At 33.8% G+C, this 19,522-nt stretch overlaps 1 protein-coding gene across 2 annotated transcripts in view; it reads left to right on the forward strand.

The window, feature by feature from the left end:
- The window catches only part of LOC109710811 (receptor kinase-like protein Xa21), a 30,031-nt gene that overhangs the window by 5,152 nt on the left and 5,357 nt on the right, over positions 1 to 19,522 (forward strand). The window contains exons 4-5 of one of the 2 annotated variants that reach the window (XM_020233585.1): positions 4,453 to 5,110; positions 5,252 to 7,552. In XM_020233585.1, coding sequence (XP_020089174.1) covers positions 4,639 to 5,110; positions 5,252 to 7,552 — 2,773 coding nt within the window. In that variant the 5' untranslated portion in view covers positions 4,453 to 4,638. Of the gene's footprint in view, positions 1 to 4,294; positions 7,553 to 19,522 lie in introns of those variants that run through there. The other variant, XM_020233584.1, reaches the window with a different exon arrangement.

Raw genomic sequence — 19,522 nt, forward strand, 5'->3', positions numbered from 1 at the left:
CCATTTCTGTATAAATAATAGGAGAAATAGTGTAACAAGAGGAGAAACAATGCAATAAGAGAAGAAACTGCACCCTTTTAAGAGATATTTATACTGTTTCTTCTCTTGTTACACTGTTTCTCTTTTTGTTGCACCATTTCTGTGTAAACAAGAGGAGAAACAATGCAACAAGAGGAGAAACAGTATAAATATCACTCAAAAGGATGCAGTTTAAGATAAAAATTAGTATAATTTTCGTTCAAAGAGTATAATTTTTATCTTAAAGCAGCAGTTTACATCTTAAATAGTGTAACTTATAATTTTTTTTGTAATTAACGATGCAATTTCATCTTCATCCTTCTTTTTATATAATTTTTTATCTTTATTTTTTTTTTTTCTGTTTTTTCTATAATTTTTTTTGTCAACTTCTCTGCCAACAGCTACGGCGCCGGTGACGACGCCGCTAAGAACCCCCGCTCTGAGGCTATAGCGCCGCAGTGACCTCTACGGTGTCGACGTCGGCGCCGGCGAAGATAAATCGTCGTCGGAGGCGGCAGAAAATGAGGGAAAGGGAGAGATGAGAAGGGCGGGGAAGGGCGAGAGGCGTCGTTGTCGGAGACGGTGGAGAATAGTCGGAGAAGAAAAGAAAAGAAAAAAACAAAAAAAAAAAAGTCGCGACGCGGCCTTGGCGGGGTCGGAGGCGAGGAAGATGGGGGGTGCATGGACGAGGGCGAGGGCGAGGGCGCAAGCATGAGGGTGAGAAGCGAGACGGACCGTTTCCGCCTCCGCTCTGCCGGCGAGAAAAAGAAAAAAAAGAACGAGAGAAACGAAGAAGAGAGAGAAAGAGGAAAGAGCAAAAGTAATAAGGGTATTTTGGTCAGTTTGCTGAAAAAGCGGACCGAATCTGCAAAAACGAAAAAGGTGGCCCAGTTTTGTAAAAGTCCAAAATAAGTGGATTTTTTATGCAAATTGGCCAAATTTAAATTATGTAATTTTTTATCGATAATTTTTTATATAATTTATATTGTATATATTAAATATAAATTTTAATTTTATAATATTGATTAGTTAAAAATATATATTGTATAGTAAAAAGATCAGAGAGAGAGAGAGAGAGAGAGAGAATTTAGTTGGTAAAAAAGGGCACCACCCAACTCCGACGTGGAGAATGGGAGAGGGGGGAGAATGATCCTACCCTAATTCCCTCTGGCCAAATTAGCGTGAGAGAAAAAAAAAAAAAAGTGGACCCTACACCCTTACCCCTTTCTTCCGCTCAAATCAACGTGGAGAATGGGGTCTGTGTCTTCGCCCGTTTTCTTCTTCGACGACTAGCGGGGGCACACAACTTGGCTCCGGGTGGGGACGTACGAGAACTTTGGAATCTAATTTCACAGACTCCCGACGCCTCTTAAGATCTAAAGGTCTAACCAAGCTAGCGGCCACTTGGTGGGTCTTCTGTACTGAGCGAAACAACTTCGTCTTCCGTTCAAGCCTTCCCAACGTCGAGAGAGCTTCGGACAGAGCTTCAACCCTGCTTAGTGACTGGAGCTCACTCATGTAACTCATTTCCTCTTCCCCACTTTCTTTTTTTATTACTTCTTCCTTCTCTCTTTCGCCACTTTTATTTTGTTTTTCTATTTTCCCGGTTCGGTTTTTGCCAAGGAAGCCTAAGCTGCTTCCACCTTGTAAGCTTAGTTCACTTATCTTATTGAATGAAGCAGGTAGCATGCTATCTTTCTCTCAAAAAAAANGGAAGAGAGAAGAATTGGGATGAAACAAAAAAAAAAAAAGTGGGCTCCACTCCAACCCTCACTAATCCAAATCAACATGGAAGCACCACGTTCGATTTCAACTAGAGTTTCTATATACACTAGTGAAGGATTCGCGCGTTGCGGTGGATCGATTTCGTAAAAATAAATAGTAAATAAAATTTTAAAAAACGTCACAAAATAAAAAAATATAATAAAAAAACCGAAGCAGAAGCAGCAATAGCTACAGTAAAAGCATAAGAATAAAAATATAAGAAAAATAAAAAAACATAAGAAAAAATATAAAAATAATAAACGTCATATGGCTTATAGTATGAACCAAAAATTACAACTGATTAAAGTTTGAGGACTAAAATATCATGTGCCTCATAGTTTGAGTAAGAAAATATAATGCATTAAAATTGGAGGACTAAAATGTCACGCATCTTATAATTTGGAACAAAATAAAAATTTATCTTTTTTATATTTTATTTTTATTTTAGACGACAAAGTTTAGCGTCGATCGATTTTGTTTAATTAATAATTTTATTTGAGGAAAGAATATGTTAAATGATTTAATAAATTTTAGAATGCCTAATTGTTAAAAGTAAAAGTCGACCAAAAATATTTTAGATATTTTAAAAAATTTTAAATATGAAATTGATCATTCTTCAGAATATAAATATGGCATTGAAGTTTGAAATTAAAATCAAAATAAAAACGTATAAGTTTTTTTTGAATTATAAATCATTTTGAATCTGCTATCTAATCTTTCAAAATTTTATTTTTATTATCCAACCTTTCTACATGTTAAATTTCAGTCAATCAATAATATTTTGACTTCAAAATAAATTTGAATATATGTTTATTTTACAAATTTAGTTAATATATTTCATGTAATTCTCGTAACTAAATTTATTAAAATAAATATTAATTTAAATTCCATTAATCTTTCTTTTTATTTTTAATTGTATGATTTATATCTAAGTTATCAATATTTTTATATTTAATACATGTAATTTAATTATTTAAAAGTTTAAATTATTGAAGAGAAAACGATTAAAAAAATAAAAAATAAAAAATTAAAATATATAACTTTTCACATATAACTTTTTATATTATTTATATTCTATGTATTAAATATAAATTTTTTAAATAAATATTAATTTAAACTCCATTAATCTCTCCTTTTATTTTTAATTGTATGATTTATATCTAAGTTATCAATATTTTTATATTTAATACATGTAATTTAATTATTTAAAAGTTTAAATTATTGAAGAGAAAACGATTAAAAAAATAAAAAATAAAAAATTAAAATATATAACTTTTCACATATAACTTTTTATATTATTTATATTCTATGTATTAAATATAAATTTTAATTTTATAATATTTATATATTGAAAATAAATTATACAATAAAAGATGAGAAAGAGATTGACGGAGAATAAAAGTGAGAGAAGAATTGGGTAGGAAAAAGAAAGTGGGTCTCACCCCACCCTCTCCACCCGGATCAACGTAGAGAATGGGGGAGAGAGAAGAATTGAAACAAAAAAAAAAAGTAGGCCTCATCCTAACCTGTTTTGCACAAATTAACATGGGAGCGCCATGTTGGAAATATCCACTGAATTATATATAGAAGATATATAAAATATGTAGATTTTTTGAGATATTAATACTAAATTTACAAAAAAGAATTATAGTCTCTACAATCTCTTATCTAATGGTCTTTCGATCTTATCCCACATTTTCTAATCCTTAGTGGCAAGATTTGTAGAGAAAAGATGTCTTTTATATTAGTAAAGTGGTAAGATTACAACTGAGAATGTATGTGTAACATTTTTCTTTTAAAAAGCTTAAGGGGGCTTTTTCAGAATATATATACAATCGGAGGGGTCTCCATACATTTTTATCGTAAAAAATTATACAATAATTCGACCTGTTTCGTCGACTGGTCTCCTCGTTTACTTCAGTCACCTCTACTAATGTCAATCCACTAATTTGTCCACCAATTTCCACAAATTTCTTTATCACAACAAATTTGATGGTTGTATTGAAATAGCAATACATTGTATGAATCTACTGTTAGTAGGTGCTTTTAATTAGTCACTTGGTTCATTTTTTAGGATACACTAATGTGCTGTTACAATTACATGGCACTACAAGAAAATTTCAATATAAGGATGCTTTTTAAATAACACTTGAAAAAGCATCTCCAAGCTCCCTACAATATAGCAAATATCGACATTCAAAAAATATCGTCATATGAACCCTCTATTATAGCAAAAATATTTATTAGATGATAAACTTCATTGTTATTTTTAATTTTTCGACGTTTTAAAGTATTAGGATTTCAAAAAATTCTTAAAATTCCTGACGCTTTAAAGCGTCGAATAAATTTTACCGACGCTTGGCATAAGCGTCGGTATATACTTGGCGATGTTTTAACAGGTGCTTTTAAATGTCATGCTAGACTATATTAGGACGATTTTAAATATCGTTAAATATATAAAAAAAATACTTAAATGTTACTTTTCTTCTACTGTGGTCTTAGTTATCTACTTTATTTATTTTCTACAGTGCATGGATATACTGCTACAAATAGGAGTAGATGCATTTAGCTACCTGCTTAGCTAAAATATAAAGTAATTACATCTCGAACTTAAAGTTCGGATACTAATTATTAAGCTTTTAACCAATTACCGCTAGTGACATTTTGCAGAAGCATTGCGGTACTAGGTACACAAGTATTGTCACACTACGGTATTACTTCCTTTCGACAACTAAATAGAATTTTTGACTAAGTGTGGAAGTTAGTTTGTTATCAATCCAGTTGCCAAGATTAAATACCAACCAAGAGCTACTGCAGGATTACTATGGTTTCAGTTTTCTCGTCTTAGTTCATAGAATGGAAGGCTTCCATGCACTATTTTTTCTCATCATTCTGCTGTACGTGATCACCACCCCTTGGTGCGCTGCCGCCGCCGGGATCAAAGAAGCTGCATCCGACCGCGCTGCCCTCCTCTCCTTCAAGTCGCTCGTCGACGACGATCCGTTCGGAGCGCTCTCCTCCTGGAACAACGGCTCTCTCCACCACTGCAGGTGGCGCGGTGTCTCCTGCGGCCGCCGCCATCCGGACCGGGTCACGGCCCTCAACCTCAAGTCTCTCCGCCTAGCCGGTTTCGTATCCCCTGCCATAGCCAACCTCACATTCCTCCAGAGGATCGACCTATCCGACAACAAGCTAGGCGGGCGCATCCCGGAGGAGTTTGGAAGCCTACACCGGCTGCGATATCTCAACCTGAGTGTGAATTCTCTTCGCGGAACGATCCCGTCTTCGCTCAGCAATTGCTCTAATCTTCAACTACTCAACTTGAGAGGTAATAATCTCAACGGCGAGATCCCGCCAACTCTATCGAGTCTTTCCGGTCTTAGAGAGCTTATGCTGCGTCAAAACATGTTACAAGGAACAATCCCAGATTCAATTGGGAATCTTTCTTCTCTACTCTCTCTTTCTTTAGGTAACAATAACTTGTCAGGAGCCATGCCTCCATCCTTCGGTGGCCTTCTCTCCTTGAAGATACTTGAAATCCAATTAACTAGTCTCACGGGAACCATTCCGCCCACTCTCACAAATCTATCCGCTCTGAACGTGCTTGCGCTACGAGGAAACAACCTTCATGGTGAAATTCCTCACTTTGCAGAACTTCCATTCCTCTCTTACCTGGAATGCGGTTTTAATCATCTCTCCGGGACGATCCCAATCTCGCTCGGACGACTTTCATCTCTCGAATATCTCGGTCTCGGGGTGAACAACTTAACAGGAGAAATACCGTCATCCCTTTACAATCTATCATCCCTGAACACCTTAGCACTCCCTTATAACCAACTCGAGGGAACTCTACCCTCGGATATCGGAAATGCTCTTCCGAACCTTCAAGCCCTTCGTATGGATGGAAATCAGCTCGGGGGGCAAATTCCAGCATCCTTGTCCAATGCTTCTGAGCTTTACGACCTTGAGCTATCGCTCAATGCATTCCATGGCACGATACCGCAGAGCCTTGGAGCCTTGCAGAGCCTCTTGCGGCTCACACTGGCGGCCAATCGACTCGAAGCCAGGAAGCCTAGTGATTGGAGCTTCATTACGGCACTCACCAACTGCACCAGTCTCCAAGTATTGGATATAGGAGTCAATCTACTTCAAGGCATGATGCCCAAATCACTAGTCAATCTTTCCACTAGTCTTTATATTTTGGGTCTCGGCAACAACCACATATCAGGAATCATACCTAGTGAGATTGAGAATTTCATCAATCTAACTGTTCTTGACATGAGTGTTAACGATCTTCGAGGCACCATTCCGGTAGAAATCAGTGATCTTTGGCAATTACAGTACTTGGATCTGTCGAACAACATGCTCTTGGGCAAAATTCCACCCACTTTGGGCAACCTAACACAAATGGACCAGCTCTATCTTGGCAGCAATGAATTTGAAGGAGCCATTCCACCGACATTAAGCAACATGTTGGTGCTAGAGTCGTTAAATCTATCAAATAATAGGCTAAGCGGTAGCATTCCACAAGATGTTTTGACCCTTTCATCGCTCACAAACTTCCTTGACTTGTCGCATAATTTACTGAACGGTTCACTACCGTTGGAAATTGGCAACTTGATAAATATCGGGGCGCTTGATCTCTCAAATAACAGGCTCTCTGGTGAGACTCCAGACGCCATCGGCAAATGCGCCATCTTGGAAATTCTTCATTTAGAGAATAACTTATTTCAAGGGTCCATTCCTTCCTCCATTAGCAATTTAAGAGGGCTTAAGGAGCTTGATCTCTCAAAAAACTTCTATTCGGGCCAAATACCTGCATTCCTTGATGAGCTCCCGGATCTACACTACTTGAATCTCTCCTTCAACAGTTTTGAGGGTCGAGTGCCGATGAAAGGGGTCTTTAAGAATGCGAGCGAAGTCTCGCTTATCGGAAATAGTAAACTCTGCGGCGGAATTCCAGAATTACACTTGCCGAAATGCACTTCAGATGCCTTTGCAACAAAACATCACTCTGATTATAAACTCAAAGTAATACTCATTTCCATAGGTGGAGCAATTTTGTGTTTGATTATAATCACGTGCTTGCTTGGGATGCGTCACTTGAAAAGAAACTCCCGGAGAAAGCCGCTGTCGAGGTTTTCCTTAGGAAACCGACACATGAAAGTATCTTATGATGAGCTCTTCAGGGCTACAAATGGGTTCTCCTCAGATAATCTAATCGGCACGGGAAGTTTTGGGTCGGTTTATAAAGCCGCCATGAACTATGAAAACGTCGACATCGTTGCAGTGAAAGTCCTTAACCTTCAACAGCATGGGGCTTTCAGGAGTTTCATGTCTGAATGTGAGGCCCTGAGAAGCATTCGACATCGAAATCTTGTCAAAATTCTTACATCGTGCTCTAGTTTGGATCACTGCGGTAACGATTTCAAGGCCTTGGTTTTTGAGTACATGCCTAATGGGAGCTTAGAAGAGTGGCTACATCCAAATACACGTGAGAATAGGCCATTCAGAAGTCTAAGCCTAATCCAGAGGTTGAACATAGCCATCGACGTAGCTTCGGCATTAGAGTATCTTCATCACCGAGGGTCCGTGCCGATTGTTCACTGTGATCTTAAGCCCAGCAACGTCCTTCTCGACAATGAAATGACGGCGCACGTGGGCGATTTCGGGTTAGCAAAGTTTTTACGGCAACCGCCTGACGAATCATCAGAGCGTTCATCTACCAGCACTGTGGGAATCAAAGGATCTATTGGTTATGTTCCTCCAGGTGAGGAGTATGCAATAAAATGCTAACTTTTTTCATGCTTTACAGCGTTTCAGAAATATATATATATATATATATATATATATATATATATATATATATATATATAAAACACATCTTTATTTGATTCCTATCTATACTATATCTAATATTTTTTGCTGCTCACTATCTTTTGAAGCAAAAACAAGTGAATAGCACAAGTTTAATAAATAAAATTAGAGATTGTGTAAAAATTATAGAACAGGGGAAAAAAAGTATTGTAGGAAATAAAAAGGATACTACATATTAGCTACAAAAACCGACATACTAGAGTTAGAATAAACTGCTTGATGCTTACTACTAAAAACTAATTAATTATAATCACTAAACTCGCAAGAGCTGGAACTTCATTTCTGCATATCTAATGCTATTTTTGAATCAATATAAATAATCTAAAAGATCAAATTTAGTTTTTGTAACTATGGCTTGGAAGCAGTAGGAACCAAATCCAAATCCAAACGAATTCACTTGAGAATCTTGTATCATCTGTTTCCAATTTACTAATGTTGTGCAGAGTATGGAATGGGCTGCAAACCGTCTAGGCTCGGCGATGTGTACAGCTACGGAATTCTTCTGCTAGAAATGTTCACTGGAATGAGCCCCGTCAACGACAAGTTCAAAGATGGACTGAGCCTTCGTGGATATGTTCGTGCTGCTGCTGCTTCTCCTGAACATCTCATGGACATCATAGACCGAAACCTGCACTCAGCTGATAATGATATAGCTTATCGAGAAGAGTGTGTGCGAGATTGCGTAGTTTCGGTGTTCGACTGCGGTCTCTCATGCTCAAACGAATCGCCATATGAACGATGCGACATGATGAAAGTCTCAAAGGAGCTGAGTGCAGCAAGAGAGAGGCTTCTTAGCTAAAATCAGTTTTGCTCCCTATGCTACGGTTCTCACTAGAGGCAAATGAATGTATGTTTGAACATCCTCTGCTTTTCCTTATTTGCATTAAGAAAAAATAAACCTTGTGTAATGTAAATGCCTAGTCCTCATGGTTTTGATCATTCCTTTCTAAAATGAATGCAACCAAAAGGAGATGAGCACTTCAAAATTTGCATCTGTATACATTAATAGCTTCAAATTCCTAATTTCTGGCTCAAGTTTATAAATGAAGCCTAATATAATTATATAACCCATCGTCGTCTAATATGTGTTGAATACACTTTTCAACAGAGAGCTCCAAACTATTTAGAAGGGTGTCGAATAAATATGTGTTGAATAAACAAATTTTTGATTCTCTCTCTCTCTCTCTTGATTGATAGGTAACCAGTTGAAATCCTTTAAGTTTATATTCTCGCTGCTATCCTTCTTAGACAGCATTGTTCTTTATATCCTCTTTAAGTTGTTTCTTTCCGATGATAGCATATCTGGATCGACAATCTGCACTAATAAATATGATTTTGGGTATTGGAAGTGAATCTGATTTTTAAAGATTATTTTATGGTTCATCAGGTGCCTGCAAAATGAACTTTAACAACATTCTGAAAATTAATTATAGGATTCACCAATTTAAGATCAAAGGTATGCACCTTGATCTATATAGCTTAAATTATTTTCAAACAAAAATTCAAGCAATTAATGTAGACTCAAATTGTCGACTTTGAGATACTTTAATCAATACAGAATGTCAGGAAATAATAGAATTTATTTCCCAGATAGTTTAATTTTAACGAAATCCAAATTCAATAAACTGAAATAACCCGAACAAAATAAATAAAGTTTAGAAGGTGTCTATTGAAAAAGAACAATGAAATTGAGGGTCCTATACTCCTATTTCACATGGCCTATAGTTGCGGTGACTCCATGCATGTTTACCTAAAATTAGCACAAAATATGGAAAGATCATAAAATAGTATGAAAGGAGAACATTGACCACAACAACAACAACAAAACCATTTACAATCAAACAAAGCATCACATGTAAAAGCAAGAATCTAATGCAAAGGACCACAAAGACTATGAGAAACACAACCAAATGCTGTTTCTTTCACCAATTGCGATGAATGAGAGGTTTCAGATGCGATCGCCCAACGTGTATTTGACGCAACGGAAAAAGAACACCAGATACATACATGCATACACCGCCCACCCTGAATTTCTTGTACTTTCTGAGGTGCAAGCAAATCGCTTGGTTATGGAAAATTTTCTTGATCCAAAACTCGTCAACCAAATATTCGAAAGATAATCAAACATAAATCTTGGAAGTCGTAAAAATGATCAGTCCTTTTGGCGATACTGTAAGCCTCTTTGCTTCTACTGCTGCAGCTTCTATACTAGCTAGTGCTCTCGCAATCGAGCTTGTGAATGATCTAGCACTCACAGCTTTTCAATAAACATCCTAATAGATTTCCAATATTATAGCAAAAGCTGATGTTTTTTGAAAAGCAAATCAAAAGAAATAACAATTTAAATAATTTTAGCTTTTGCGCTTTATATGCCGTTTTCTCGGCCACATTTTCTTATAGTGGGAAATATGTAATTCCTAATTAATTATGCATTTTTTTGTTACGTTGGGACCACCTCCGATTAAGTCGGTTGTGATCAAAACACCGTACCCGGCTCTAAATAAATAAATTGACTGAGTTAACGAAGTTAAGAGGCATGCATAACAAAGGTCGAAATACTAGTCATCTGAAATATTAAGATAAATTACTTCGTATTTCCGATCATTGTACACAACTCATAATTAACTAGCTTTTAACAGACTAAACATAACATCCAGATTAGGGGTGTCAACTAGCTCGTGTTCGGCACGTTTCAACATGAGCTGGTTCGTTAAAGTATCAAGCCGAAAAGTGCAGCTCGTGTTCGGCTCATTAGAAAGAATATATATAGAAAATAAATTTATGAGAACTTATTTATCTATTAAACTTTAATCTAACGGTAGAAAGTTTACATATATATAAATTAGTCTTTTTATAGTTGAGTTGGCTTTATATTTAGGTTGGAACCCTAAATCTGTATTTTTTATTATATATATATATATATATATAATTCCAACGTGAGCAAGCTTGCCCCAGCTCGTTTTCGGCTCGTTTATTAAATAAGCTGAAAAATTCCACCTCTTATTCAGCTTGTTTACTAAATAAGTCATTCGATCCGAACACGAGCACATTTCAAGCCGAACACGAACTCACTCGCGAACAGCGAGCTGGATTTTCACTCCTAGTCCAGATCGACAATAATTAAGTAAACAGTAAACGTTTCAAGGAAAAAATTATTATGGCCGGTAAATTTTTTCATGTAATTTTTTTTTTTCCTTTTTCAACAATCCAAACATAATTTACTCGTACCATTTTCTTTTTAGCTCAAGTGAGAATTTAATATATGTGCCCGAGATAGCTCCCAACCTCTTAATTTGAGGAGTGGGGCTCACTTTTTTTTAAACTTTTCTTCTTTTCCAAAGATTTACTAAGGTTTAAAAGAGTTTTTTTTTTTTTTTTGCCCATTTCCTTTACTTTTTGATCTTCCACCCTTTTCCTTAAATTTTAACAAAAGTTTTGTTGAAATTTCTTGAGAATGCGTCAAAATTTTTAAATTTCGAGCAACAATCCTTTCAAAATCTTAGGCTCCTCCTCCATTGCTTTCAACATTACGCGCTTTGAGGCCTCGACGGACGACTTGAGGGATGTATGGTTTCACATCATCTCCTGAGAATGTATGGTTTCAAATTATCTCCACCAATAGTGTGAAAATCGTTTATTGTGATGATGAATCGAAATTAGCAAATTCGAACCTTTGTTGTGTTTCATATTCGGAGTCAATTAATTAATTAAAAGTGATAATATATATAAATTGTCTTGCATATTATTGTAAGTTTTTTTTTTAGTTATATCAACTCCTATATGATATTTTATTTGATTAATTATTGTGTTATAAAAATAATTGTAATCATCCATTTACATGATAGCGACTTTTTTTGAACAAGCTTGAATAATTTTATTGGAATAATTAATTTTTTTCATTATAGTTTTATTTTTAAAAAAATGTTTGTCTATAATATAGACTATATTTATTATATTTTGTACTAAACTGATATTAATTTTTTACAAATTTTTTACTTTAACAGTATTTACCCGTCGTAACGCATGGGTCACTGCACTAGTATGAGATTAAAGCAAGAATTATTTTAGAGAGGGAACAATTCAATGCAAAAAACTTTAGTACGAAAAAAAGATACATACGCACACGCATCTCTTCAATTACATTTGTAACTAGGTGACATATATGGCATGTACCAAAGGGACTCTTAATTAAGGTGTATCTGTAAGAATTAATCCGGCACAAAAAAAATCGCAGCGGAAAATAATATCATATTTTGAAAACAAAAATTCATATCACATATAAACCAAAACAAAACAAATCAATGTGCCGACGGATCATTCTCATGTTACAATATAAAATAATAATCTAACGTAAACTGATTTGAAGTTCAGGTTACAAAGACGGTGCTAGCAGTCTTCTGATATCTACGTTTCCCTTTTTAAAAATTGTGAACTTGACGAAAGGTTGAGAGAGAATAATGTGAATTTTTTTTTTTTTAATACGGCTCCTATATGTACGCCTCCACTAATTAATAAAGCCATATAATCCGGGCACACGCAATCTGTTATAACTAATTTGGATCATATCCAATTAGTTACAATACTAATTGGATCACATCCAATTAGTCACAATATAGGATAAGTAAAAGTAAATTTATGCTTATCCTTTATGGATATTTTATCATTATCTCTCTCTTTAATTTAATTAGATCTTATCCATTAAATTATAATTAAATATTCATATTTAAATCTAATCTAATTAGAATATTATCTCATAATAATCTATAAATATTTAATTATTCTCTAATCTAATTAGAGATTAAATCTTCCGNTATGAATATTTAATTATTCTCTAATCTAATTAGAAATTAAATCTTCCGTAACATTCAAATTCAAATTACTATTTCCACTAAACTGTTTAGTGTATTAGACTCATATTGTCATGTTGGATGCACACAATTTCTATTGTGTGTAACCGCATAGGTTCATTACTATTCGGCAGTGAGTTCCAATATCAAACTCTTTAATATTGGATTAGAACTCTTCTAATCTATAAAATAATTTATTTTAAATTATTTTTACTTCTCTCACTGTCCGTGAGTGACATCTAGCAGTATATCACGATAATCCAGAATGATGATAAAAAATGAATCTTTCCGCTAACAGTTGCTGTGTGATTAATTCCTCCCAACACACAACGCCCCGATCGAACTAAAAATATGGTTATTCGCCAAATCTTATTATTCGATCATGTGACTAGAATATTTAGAACCGACTCAAAATGGTAATACAGCTGGAAACTCTTTCCACACACCACGTATCCTGATCAGGGATTTTCCAAGTCGAGTCTGATAGTCTACATAGGACGTTCTCTCTCAATATTGAGAGTGTTGAATTCCTTATTGCGCATTCATATGCCCCCTCATATAAACTACTACAGCCAATCAGTACCAGACGTAGACCAACGATTAGAGTCTAAGTATTAGTACAGTCAAACAATAGCAATCTATATGTGGAGCAACCATGATGCCTCAGGTCTAGGAGTACTTCACACAATGGTAGCATAGAACTAGTCATTGGCGAATATGGAACCATGTGACTGTTCAACTAAATGGTCACACTCAGTGTTCTTATTCGCTAACAAACACCTGCATGCTTACTTTAGTGTCCCTACACTAATGACTTGAGATTCGTCACCTCAACTTAGAAGTATAGCATACACCGGCCTATCCGGAAATATCATCGTCCTTATGATATTTCTATGGTTAGGAGCGTTTAAGAATCTTGTACAAAGAAATATATATCTCAAATTCCTAACTCTTAGAAATATATTTTCTTAACGAAAATTCAATGGATGATTCATATAAATGTATTGTACTACTAACAATAAATATGAATAAAACTTACCCTTTATTAATTAAGAAAAATACTTAATATGTCCACAAATCTATGTCACCGATTGGCTTTAGGGTATATCACTAACAGTATCAACACACACATAGGTGTAAGAGAGCGAGTTTGGGGTGTATTTTTAATTTATTCAAATTGTAAATTTCTTACCAACTTTTTCTAATGCGAGTTGTAAAGGCGAAACTCATTTTCAAATTTCTCTAGTAGCATAAGCTCCAGAATTTGTTTGCTGCTTCTTGGGTTAAATCAAAAGAGAACTTGATCAGCCGAAAGCCAAACCAACCAGCATGATATGTAGGCTACATTAGCATATGTAGAACGAAGTAAAATAGGACGAAATATCTGCTTTTGATTAGAGCACATACTGATGGAGAAAATAATGTGGCGATAAATAATTGCGCCACCAAATGTCACATTTAATAACGATAAATATTTGCCACTAAATATCACATTTAAATGTGGCGATAAATATTTAACACCATATCTCACATTTAGTGGCGATAAATATCTGCCACCTAAAGTTGAATGCTAGTGGCAAAAACTAGTTGCCACCAAATTTTGATAATTGGTGGCGATAAATAGTTGCTGCAAGCTATTTTACTTTGGTGGAAAAACATTGTTGCCCCAAATTGGTACAATTTGGTGGCCAGTGGAATCCTTTGCAGCAACATATGGCAACAATTTTTGTCGGCATAATAGATATTTGGTGACAATATTTCTTATATTTGATGATGATTTTGGACCCACTAGGTTGAGTTGGACCTATAAATATCTAAAACTAATGAAGGAAGAAAGAAAAAACTCTAAACTATAAAAATAATAAATTATTATGTACGAAGAATTCAGCTCGTGTTCGATTTATTAATAAACAAGTCGAACACGGGCTGGTCAACAAACAATAAATTAAATGGATTAGATTGGATATATATATAAAAATTAAATTTATAAAATCTTACCCACTAAAGTTTGATCTAATAGTTGAAACTTTACATATAAATGAGTTTTTTTTTAATTAAGCTCAACTTTAAATTTTTTTTTTACTATTAAATAATAAAATATTTTATATATATATATATATAAATTAAATACATTATATAAATATAAAACCTCGTCCAGCTTTACCCCGTACTCCTCAGTTCTCTTCTAGACTTCGCCCAAATAAGAAGCACCTGGGCTAGGCACCGTCCCCAGTTTACCCTTCATCCGAGATGCCAACCCCTCCGGTCTGACAACATTGGCCACAAGTCCTTCTCTGAGAGCGGTTTGGTGTATATTTTTAATCTATTCAAATTGTAAATTTCTTACCAACTTTTTCTACCGCAGGTGGCAAAGGCGAAACTCATTTTCAAATTTCTCTAGTAGCATAAGCTCCAGAATTTGTCTGCTGCTTCTCGGGTTAATAGAGAACTTGACCAGTCGAAAGTCAGAACAACAAGCATGATATGTAGGCCTACATTAACATATTAGAACAAAAATAGGATGAAATATTCGCTTTTGATTAGAGTACAGTATTGATGGCAAAAATAATATGGCGATAAATAGTTACGCCACCAAATTTCACATTTAGTGGCGATAAATAATTGCTATCAAATATCACATTTTGTGACGATAGATATTTACCTATATATTTCATATTTAGTGACGATAAATATCTATCAGCTAAAGTTGGACGTTGGTGGCAAAAAACAGTTGCCACCAAATCTTGATAGGTGGTGGTGATAAATAGTTTTCGCCGGATATTTTACTTTGGTGGCAAAACATTGTCGCCGAGAATTGTTACAATTTGGTGGCTAATAGGACCTTTTGCAATAATATGTAGCGACAATTTTTATCGCTATAAAAGGTATTTGGTAGCGACATTTTTTATATTCGATGAGGATTTTGTATCCATTAGGATGAGTTGGACCTATAAATATTCTAAACTGATGAAGGAAGAAAGAAGAAACTTAAAACTATAAAAATAATAAATTATTTATATATAAAGAATTAAAAAAAATGCTAAACAAAAAGAATTAGTAGGAGCAACAATAGTAATAAACTCAATAAAAAAAGGGGCAAAACAAAAACAAAAACAAAAACAATAACAATAGAAAGAATGAATATAGTAATAGAACAAAAATGTGTTTGTTGCTTTATTTTACTCTCTGTCTGCTATTTCCCTTTTTCGAATGGCTGTAGAGAGACAAAGAGAGAGGGAAAAGCCTAATGCTTGAGAGTAAGTTTTATGAACATAGCAATTGACAGGCATATGCGGAAAGATAGAAGAAGAGAGAACGAAAGAGAGAAAAATTCAAAACCACAACACGATCAACTGATTCCATGCTCTCGTGGCGAGATGTGATGGCAATGGGTCAGAGCGGCCGGATACATGACGGGATCGGCGGATTCGAAATTGGGATGTGCAAATACATCTTATACGTGGCATTTTTAAAACCTCATAATAAAAATTCCAATTCCATAAATTTTTATATATAAATTTTTCATATAGTATGAATTGTATCTAACAAATTAGATTTTATAATTTACAATATTAAGTTTTAGAAAATAATTTAGCATATGTAATGCACCAATAGACTAGGTGCTGACAATAATTTATTATAGTTGAGAAGAAAAAATTAAGTAGTGGATGAGAATATTTCATATCATTGAGTGTAAAATTAAATCTTACGCTCTACATTTCTAAAATATCATTATAAAAATTTAAATTATATAATTTTTTACTCATAATTTTTTATGTGATTTATATTGTATATATTAAATATAAATTTTAATTTTATAAGATTAATTAGATAAAAAATACATTGTATAGTAAAAGATCAAAAAGATTGATTGAGGATGAGAGAGAGGAGGAGAATTTAGTTGGTAAAAAAGGGCACCACCCAACTCCGACGTGGAGAATGGGAGAGGGGGGAGAATGATCCTACCCTAGTTCCCTCTGGCCAAATTAGCATGAGAGAACACCATGTTGAATTTTAATTGATAAAAATGGGCCCGACCCCCCTTAGCCATTTCTTCCCCTCAAATCAACGTGGAGAATGGGGAACATAGACTCCAACCCTCGTTGGTCCAAATCAACGTGGCAAAGCCCCGTTTGATTTCAACTAAAGTTTCTATGTATCGATACCAGTGAAGTTATCCGCGCATTACGACGGACTATAAAAGCAAAAAAGATTGGCAAAATTAAAATTTTAAAATTTTTTAACTTGCTATGAAACATTAATAAATACAAATAAAAATATAAAATAGATATATACAAATATAACAAAACTTACAATAACATATAAATTATATATAACAATAATGAAAGAAACGGTATAGAACTACTATTCCATACGCACCTCGATAGCGTTGCCGAGATCGGAGAGGTGGTTTCTGTTCTCTGCATCGCCTCCACCGCCATTGTTGGCGTCGAGCTTTCCTAGTTACAGCCATGTCGATGTCGTACGGATCCCCCCACACCACCACTTATTTCCCCTCATCGACTCCAAATATATCGCATTTTACCTCGCCGCACTGTCGTGATTCTCGGAATCCTAATTTCAATCTCTACACAATTTAAAAAAAAAGAAAAAAAAAAAAATGAACCCTTCTTGTGCACAAAAAAAAAAAGAAAAGAAAAATATAATAAAAAAGAGTATAAAGAGATCTTATTTTACTCTTATTTTTTTAAAATGATTTGTTTAGATAAAAATGGATCATGTTAATATATTAATTAGAAATTGGGCAAATTAGAAGACGAAGTATCGGGCAGAGATAGGGGTGGAAAGGCAAAGCGTCAGAGAGTGAGAAGGGGGATGAAGGAGGAATTATCACGTGACAAACTCCACAAGAAATAATGTATAGGTATAGAGATATAAATATAGATTATATAGTGTAGATTGCATCTATCGAGTTAAATTATATAATTTTATAATATTAATTTTTTAAAAATAAAATTAGTATATGTAATGCATAAATAGATTCGGTGTTAGTAATAATTTATTATAATTGAGAAGGAAAAAATAAAGTGACGGTGAAAAAATATTTTGTATATATCTTTAAATTTTCATTATAAAAGATTAAATTATGTAAATTTTTTACACATAGATTTTTATGTGATTTAAATTTTATATATTAAATATAAATTTTAATTTTATAATATTCATCAGTTAAAACAGACTGATAGCAAAAGGTGAGAAAGAAATTTAGGAAGAATAAGAGAGGGAGAAGAATTGGGTAAAAAACAAAGAAAAAGTGCCTCACCCTACCCTCTCCACCAAGATCAACGTGGAGAATGGGGGAGAGAACAGGGGAGAGAAGAATTGAAATGATAAAAAGGTGGGCCCACTCCAACCCGCTTTTCACAAATTCAGGGGAGAGGGTGTTGTTGGATTTTTACTGAAGTTTCATATTCTGGAATCACAGAGCTTTTTGCACTTCTAAATTATTTTTGATGTTAGAATTTTCAAATTGACAATCAGCTCTATTAGATTTAATTTAAAATATTTAAAGTATCTAAAAAATAAATTTCGTAATTTTTTGATATTATTTGCTTTGTAATCGAAGAGGCTCAAAATCAATAATTTTAATAGTTGTGGTGAGATATATGAAAGTTTAATGGTGTAGAGATATTCAAATCATATGAAATATTAATAGAAAATTTTTTATACTATATAAAATAAGATCAATATTTTTTATCTAAAATTTTAATGTTATATCATCATATTTTGTAACATTTTTATTTTTAACTATTGATTTTGAATTTTTTCGATCACTAGACAAATGATATCAAAAAATTATGAAATTTATTTTTCTAGGTACTTCAAATACTCTAGATCAAGTCTAATGAAGTTGATCATTGATTTGAAAGTCCTAATATCGAAAACGATTTGAAAGCACGGAGGGCTTCGTGCTTCGAAAAGTATACCAGCCTCACTCTAGAATATATAGATTTTTTGAGAAGAAATGCTAAATCTAGCACTCTTCAACCTCTTATCCAGTAGTCTTTAGAGTTTATCCTACATTTTTTTTAGATTTTAACTAAAAATAAGAGCAAGATTTGTAAGAAAAAGATGTCTTTTGGGTTAGTAAAGTGGTAAAATTATAATTCAAAGTGCGTTGAACGTACGGAGACACCCTCACCTACGGGCAATTCTGAAATTGTTTCCTCAATTTTTATTATTTTGAATTGAGGCCTCTTACACTTTTGATGTTAATTAAAATTAAGTGATTTTAGTCAGAAAAATAAAAGACTTTGTCAAATTAACTGATAATTTTATTAACTTTAATACAAGTAGACTAATTAATGGTTATAAATAATAGAGCTATTAAATTTAATAAAATTTTTAGCTAAACTAAGTATGAAAACTGAAATAAAAAAAATAGACATTGAGGAGCTCTCAATCCAAAAAATATAAATATAATTGAGTGAGTTATTTCAAAATGCCTAAAAAAATGTTCATATACTTTTATTTATTAAAAAATCTACCTCTCACTAACTATTTTAAGCACAAGTGATAAAATAATGGTTGGTACTCAAGGTCATAATTTTAATTCTAATGCTTGAAAAATGTAATAAATTAAAATAAAAGATGGATTTAATTTGTATATTCTTCAATCCTTATATCTTAGTTTTATCACAAAAAGCAAAGAAATAGGTTTTTTTTTTCTTGTGTGTTTTTGAAACTTTGCCCGATCAGACTGTAAAACGACTTCGCCCCTCTCCACTTCCCCTCACTTCCATCCAAACAAACACACTCTAGATGTAAAAAGTTGGGTTATTTGCATACACGTTTCTAAAAATATAGTAAATTGCAAAAATATCCCTACAAAAAGGAAACTCCATAAGTTGTCCCTACAAAAGTCGTAAGTTATGCATATGTCCCTCTGGTTGAAATCTGTTAGGAAACTGTTAGTTTTTTAACAGTTTTCTTGTGAAATAATTTTTTTGCCCTCACAAATATATCCCTTCAAAAATATCCCTCTTCCCCTTCCT

The sequence above is a fragment of the Ananas comosus genome, linkage group 5, assembly GCF_001540865.1.
Source record: "Ananas comosus cultivar F153 linkage group 5, ASM154086v1, whole genome shotgun sequence".
Lineage (NCBI taxonomy): Eukaryota > Viridiplantae > Streptophyta > Magnoliopsida > Poales > Bromeliaceae > Ananas > Ananas comosus.